General features: G+C 43.4%; 1 protein-coding gene across 1 annotated transcript; it reads left to right on the forward strand.

Moving 5' to 3' along the window:
- The first annotated feature begins 214 nt into the window (after positions 1–214).
- LOC142426645 (olfactory receptor 10G2-like) lies at positions 215–1,159 on the forward strand. Its single transcript, XM_075532231.1, has one exon. The coding sequence runs from the start codon at positions 215–217 to the stop codon at positions 1,157–1,159; it is 945 nt and encodes a 314-aa protein (XP_075388346.1).
- The last annotated feature ends 6,040 nt before the right edge of the window (positions 1,160–7,199 follow it).

A 7,199-nucleotide genomic window follows, 5' to 3' on the forward strand; every position in this document is an offset into this window, starting at 1 on the left:
ACTCAATTGATGTATGTATGGATTGTGATAAGAGTTGTATGAGCCCCAGTAAAATGATTAAAAACAAAAAAACAGCACAACCAAAAAAAATACAGAAGTCCTCTGTTTAATTCCAAGGCTCTGTGATCAGATAAAAGCATGCCCTTACCCACTTCAGTGGGCTGTGCTCCTCTTGTCTGACTCCACTATTTGTCTTAGCAGACCACGGAAGGGCATGGACAGGACCAACAACAGCATGGTGATAGATTTCATTCTACTGGGCTTGCCTCACCCTCCAAATCTGAGGATCCTCCTCTTCCTGGTCTTCTTCATCATTTACATCCTGACTCAGCTGGGGAACCTGCTCATTCTGCTCACGGTGTGGGCCGACCCAAAGCTCCATGCTCGCCCCATGTACATTCTTCTAGGGGTGCTCTCCTGCCTTGACATGTGGCTCTCCTCGGTCATCGTTCCTCGGATTATTCTAAACTTTACTCCTGCCAGCAGGGTTATCTCCTATGGTGGCTGTGTGGCTCAACTATATGCCTTTCACTTCCTGGGCAGCACCCAGTGCTTCCTCTACACTTTGATGGCCTATGACAGGTACCTAGCAATATGCCAACCCCTTCGCTACCCTGTGCTCATGAATGGGAGGTTATGCACAATCCTCGTGGCTGGAGCTTGGGTAGCTGGGTCTATCCACGGGTCTATTCAGGCCACCCTGACCTTCCGCCTGCCCTACTGTGGGCCCAACGAAGTAGATTACTTTTTCTGTGACATCCCTGCAGTGCTACGACTGGCCTGTGCTGACACAAAAGTCAATGAGCTTGTGACTTTTGTGGACATCGGAGTCGTGGCAGCCAGCTGTTTCATGTTGATTCTGCTCTCCTATGCCAACATCGTGCATGCCATCCTGAAGATGCACACTGCCGGCGGGCGCCGCAGGGCCTTCTCCACGTGTGGCTCCCATATAACTGTGGTCACAGTCTACTATGTCCCCTGTATTTTCATCTACCTGCGGGCTGGCTCCAAGAGCCCCCTGGATGGAGCCGTCGCTGTGTTTTACACCGTTGTCACTCCATTACTGAACCCCCTCATCTATACACTGAGGAACCAGGATGTTAAATCCGCTCTGAAGAGGATGTCAGCCGGTCGAGGCGCAGCAAATGAAAATAAGTAACCAGCAATTCAAGGACCACCTACACCACCGTGTCCTCTCTCTCAGCTTCTACGGAATGTGGCAAAGGTTCAACAACTCAATGCTGATTGAAACGAAAGTGAAGGTATTTCTACCGGGCAGAAGTGTTGGGTGCTATACTCCATTAAATTGACCAGAATGGTTTTGTGCTACCTCTCCGGAGAAAGCACGTCCTACATAAGGCTTGACTAGGAAGAATGAATGCTCGGCCTAGGAGGAGGACAATTACTCCCTGCATACTTGGAGGAGAAACTGCCTTAATGCTTGCTCCACACAGCTTCACGCAGTGTCCCTCACTTCCTGCACTCCCACCTTTCCAGGCCCCCAGCAGGGGGTTCATTGCTGCCTCCCAACAAATACATGCTCCTGAGAACTTGGTGGGCATCTCTGTGCGGATGCCTGTGTTTTATTTAGCACCTCATTCTAGCCCCATGCTACAATTCACCAAATTCTGTGCAGTCTACCTTGGCTCTCTCTGTCTGACACGCTAAGTGGTCCCTTTGTCATCCCCATTCCTATTCTCACTGCTGGCAGGGTTTTAATTCTGAAACAGAACACAGTACTTCACTCCTTTCCTTATATATATTCACTCTTCACTGCTTATTGATAAAGCCAGACCCCTTTGCTTGGAATTCAAAACCTCCCACCACCTCAGCCCAACATACCTCATCTCCCAGGACATCTGTTTCCTCTCCTCTTCCCGCCCCATTAATTTACCTGCATTCCTTAAACATTCCTAGCCTGGAGCCCTCCTTGTAAAAGATAGTACAATCTTGAATAGTCCCCATCCTTCTGTAAACTTAGAGAACTGTTAAACTGGTGTTTTATGGTGCTTTCAAGACCAGGGGAAAAACTTATTCTTACAAGACACTGTGCCTCATTCACCCAATCAGCTTATATCCTCTTCTCTGTTTCCTATCATCCTTGGAATTTTTCTTAATTACAATAAAGCATCACTACTTGTATGGAACACAGAGCAATTTTTGAAGAACAGACCTGCTTGCAGATAGTTTCAGTTCAGTGCCAGAACAGATCATACAGTTAACCCAAGGTGCAAACGACGGTTAAAAACCATAGCCTGCACCAGTACATTTCCAGTCTCACAAAGTTCCTCCTCTGACACTTTCGGGCCTACAAATTCAATAATATTTTCCCCTTTCTCTTTTCTCAACTTCTCTGTCACCCTCCCCCTTTTCTTCTTAAATGGCTGATTATTCTAAGGAGCACATATGCCCCTAGTGATATCGTTTGGCTGAAGACTGAACAGCAGGGGTGAGTTCAGTTTTCAGACCTGAAGGGTGTCTAAGAGCAGTAGTTTCAGATTGTAAATCTACCTAACCAGTAGGCCTGGTCTATTTATAATTTTCCTTTTTCTCCACATTTTTCTCCCACCCTATCCAGGACCTTCTAATTTGGTCCTTTGTAGAGAAATTTGTAGTGATATCTAGGCACCATCTAATTCTTCTGGTCTAGGGGTCATGAAAAGTGATGTTTCTGTTCTCCATTAGTTCCGTGGATTAACTCTCTCTGTGCATCTTCCATTTTTTTCCCTTATTTGCTGCACATGGGAAAAGACAAATAGTTGCCTTTAGATGAGGCTGCGCATAAGTTTAAAAGTCACCAGTAACTAATCTCCAAGCAGAGGGCGTAGAACATTGTCTTTGTGGGTGATGTTATGACAGCTGATCTTGGCATCCCCCAAGGATCCAAGTTCTAAGCCCCCAGACCCAAAGACTCCTTCCCTCAGTGTAGTTTGTTGTATCCAAGAAGTTTTCATAGCTTTGGCGCTATAGGCCCCCTAATTTTTTCAGCGATATTTGGCAATCATGTTGCTGGTAAGTGATAGAAGGTTTGACTGCCATGGCCCAGTTGCTTTGTTTTTTTGCTGTCAAATTCATCTGCCTCTGAATAAAATATTCTGAGATTAAATCCTAGTAAGACATCATGATGTAGTGGACCAAAAGAAGAGCATGCTAGGGATACCAAAACAAAAACAAAAGCAGGAACCTCCCCTCCCTCACAACCCACTCCCCCAAGTTATAAACTTTTTTACAAAACAAGCTTATTACTTTCAATGTACTCTCCATTACACTTAATACATTTTCAAATCTGTGATTCCATTTTTGGAAACATTTTTCAAACCCATCTGTTTGGTTGACTGGCAGCACCTTTTCATTTTCTCCTTACCTCGTCTATGTCATCAAATGTCCCTTCAAGTCCCACTTCCTTTGCAGGAACAAAAAGAAGTCACGCAGAGCAAGAGCAGGAGAGTAAGGTGCGTGGGGCAAGAGAGGCATGCTGTTTTTTGCCAAACGCTGGTGCGCTGAGATGACTGCTTGAACAGGTGCATTGTCATGGTGGCAAAACCAGTCCCCCATCTGCCACAAATCAGGCAATTTTTTTGTCACACACTGTTATGCAATCTTTTCAGAACCTCTAAATAGAATGAGTAACAGTCTACCTGGTGGAACAAACTCCAAATACACTACAAGTCAACATTTTCATTCATTTGGGAAGTTGATGGATGTCCAGAACAAGGTTTGTCATCAATCAACAATTTACGTGTTTTTGAAAGAAGGAAACCACTCATACGTTTGAGTTTTTCCCAAAGTGCTGTCTTTGCAAGCTGAGTTCAACATGACAAGAGTTTCTGTGCCATTTTTCCCAAGCAGGAAATAAAATTTCACAGCCACACATTGTTCTCTTAAATTGGCGATCACAAAAAAACGAGGTTCAAGTGAAACTGCTTTACTAAAAAACTCACTGTGACCAGAAAGAACCTGCCCAGGTGACGCCACTGGGTGCACAAACTCAGAGCAAGTTACTCAATGCTTGGCTAGTGGGAAAAATGCGTACTGTGACAGCTCCACCCAGCAGAGCTTTGTTCCCGTTTTCTTGGGGGTACCGCCTCTTAGGTTTTGAGTCTGACACGGCTTGAATGCTGATTTGGCCACTTACTGGGTATGCGATTTTGTGCTAAATACTAATTAAACTTTCTGAGCTCTCATGGAATCATCTGTAAAATGAAGATATCTGTTTTTATACAATATGATAAAATAAGGATGAAATAAATTAGCATGTGTAAAACTCCGAAACATGATAGGCACTAAACAGAGGATAATGATCATCATTATCCTAATTGTAATTCGTAGTAGAAATATCTGAAGATTCTAAAATAAACGACAGAAATTTGAGTTGAATTTCTTCAACAGTAATGTGAATTTATTCCCAGATCCTGACTAGTCCAGTCTCCATGAGGCCTGACTCTACTGCAGGGCCCGTCTGCCTAAGTCTGCCCAACGAAACAACATGGCTGTGGGAAATTGTGGTGAAGTCAATCCCTTGCTGTGGCTGTTTGCCTTTGTTCTTTTGAAAAGCCACTTGAGATTTTTCCCCTACGCCCTGAGGCATTACCTTGGCCTTACCTTCTACCCCAGAGCATTGCTACTTCCTCTAAGGTTGATTGACACATCCTTGGCAAACTGCTGTAAACAACCTGTGGTTTGATTCTTCTTGTTTGGTCTTGGTCTGGTCATTAAGTGCTCCATTAGGTCCATTAATTGTTTCTGTCTGTCTTCACTTTTCTTCATTTCCTTCATTCTTTTTCATTCCAGATGAGGAAAGAGAAATAGGTGCCCCTTCAGTGGGGTTGCTCGCTTTTAAGACCCCGATAGCTACTCCCCATGTAGGATATATGGTCTCTGTGGATGTTATGGCACTTGACCTTGGCATCCCCAAAGATCCCCATCCTATCATGTGATTGTGTGCACCTTGCAGGGATTAGGCAAGAGTATGTAAATGAAGTGTTGTAAACTACCAATAGAGGATTGGTCCGTTTGTTCCACCACCTTTCCTTACCTCGAAGTTGGCAAGGAATTGTTTAATAAGCACCCAACCCCTGAGATATTTGAGAGACAAAAAGGGGGAAGAGAATCAGGAGGAAAAGAGAAGACAAGCAAAGAGAAAGGTGCAGTGCTGTAACACAAATAAAAGGCTATGCCAGTGAGAGACAGCAGGGCCAACAGCATGTTGATCTGGGGCCCCAAGAGGACCCTTAATCTGTGAGTTCTCTGTGGTAATTAAAGTGGATTATCCAAAAAGTAGAGAATGTCATAGAAGAAACAGCTGTGTCAGAACTAGTGAGAAGGTTGAGGAATGGAGCTATCTCTGACCTCCATCTCTTTTAATTTTTTCTCATTTTTTAAAAACATTTTATTAGGGACTCATACAACTCTTATCACAATCCACACATACATCAATTGTATAAAGCACATCTGTACATTCTTTGCTCTCATCATTTTCAAAGCATTTGCTCTCCACTTAAGCCCTTTTTATCAGGTCCTCTTTTTTTTTTTTATTTCCCTTCCCTCCCCGCCCCCTCATGAGCCCTGGATAATTTATAAATTATTATTTTGTCATATCGTGCCCTGTCCAACGTCTCCCTTCACCCCCTTTTCTGTTGTCTGTCCCCCAGGGAGGAGCTGAACTCCATCTCATGTAATCAGATTGAGTTTCCCAAATTGCTGATTGGTTTCCACATAACACCTGGGCATATGGTTGGATAACACTAGACATCGTGCTAGATGTCATTGGAAATAGGAGAAAGAAAGAGAGAGGATATGAAGAGGAAATCCTAACACGGTGACCCCGCTCCACCTTCCCGTCTGCAGCGGTCTTGCATCCATATGTGTTATACCATGAGTATGGTTGGTTTTCAACCATTGTAGTTCAATCCAATTTATCACGTAAGGAGATTTGTCAGCCGTTTCAAGGTGGTCCCTGCTTGAAACTTCCTCCTTATTTCAGTGCAACAGACTATAGTCAAACTTCTAAGCCCACACTTTCTTGGAAGCTCACACCCAAATCCTAGCTGCAATTCCTAAAATAAATGGTGAGCATCAGAGGTGCACAAAGGCTTTACAAGGACACATAGCCCTTTCTGCCACTTCTCCTCATTTATCCCTCTGAACAAAGCTGTGTTTTCCCTGATCAGCCCTACTTTCGAAGAACTCGCAAGCTAAGAATGTTCTTTTTAATAATCAAAAATATAAGTCAATCACAATATTTCATGACAAAATCACGTAGGTTGACATTTCCTTGTCTATGAATAAAATTGTATTATAGTGTAGCCACACCATTTGTGTATTGTTTATGTCGGCTTTCCCACCACAATGGCGGCGTGCAGTAGCTGCAACAAAGAATAGGAGTTGCAGAGAAGATATAAGTCTTGACAAGGAGATTTCGCTTTGGGACCCACAGAAACCGCTACAAAAGTTTGTGGGGACCAGAGGGGGCAGGACAAGAACACATTCAAGGTGTTCTCTTATGACATTGACCATCTCTAAACGGTTAAAGAAAGTTTAGGGAAAGGGTTCCTTCCAACAGCTCCAAAGAGCACCAGACATTAGAGCGAGCGAGGGAGACAAAGTATTTTAGGAAACAGGAGCCCAAAAAGCTACCGAAAATCATTGTTTAGAAAATATGCTTCAAAATAGTGTAGAAAATCGTTGGATTAGATAACTTCTTATGTCCTCTCCGCCTTAGCATCTTTGACTCTACAAAACTCTTAGTACCTTAATAATTCTGAGAAATTGTAATTTTATGAAATGTGATTGTGCCAATAAGATGATAGCTTTTGATAAATAAATAAATAAAGATGATAGCCTTTGAACAATAACAAACACATTTGCTGCTGCTGCTGCTGCTTTCTTCTTCGTCGTCTTCTTTGGCTGCTGCTGTTCCTCCTTCAACTCGTCCAAATTAGACTCTTTGAGGAAAGGAAAGGAAGCCATGGTGCTGAAATTACTGACAAACCCTGTTAAACCCCCACGGACCTGGTCTCGCTTCTTGTTTACAAAATTGGGGAAAACTAGCAGCTAAGGGCATTTCCCAGAAAACACAGTATAGTGATTAGTCTTGCCTTATCGTGGGCTACAATCACTATATTCCCTGAGCTATAGATCTCAAACACCCTAATTGACTCTGGGGAAAATTAAAGAAGTAACCGAGCAGAAGAGAGACA

Source organism: Tenrec ecaudatus, chromosome 14 (genome assembly GCF_050624435.1).
Source record: "Tenrec ecaudatus isolate mTenEca1 chromosome 14, mTenEca1.hap1, whole genome shotgun sequence".
In the NCBI taxonomy this organism is placed as follows: Eukaryota; Metazoa; Chordata; class Mammalia; order Afrosoricida; family Tenrecidae; genus Tenrec; species Tenrec ecaudatus.

What these genes read in the sequence shown, in the direction of transcription:
- LOC142426645 (XM_075532231.1), top strand. Translation starts at nt 215, where the DNA reads ATGGACAGGACCAACAACAGCATGGTGATAGATTTCATTCTACTGGGC.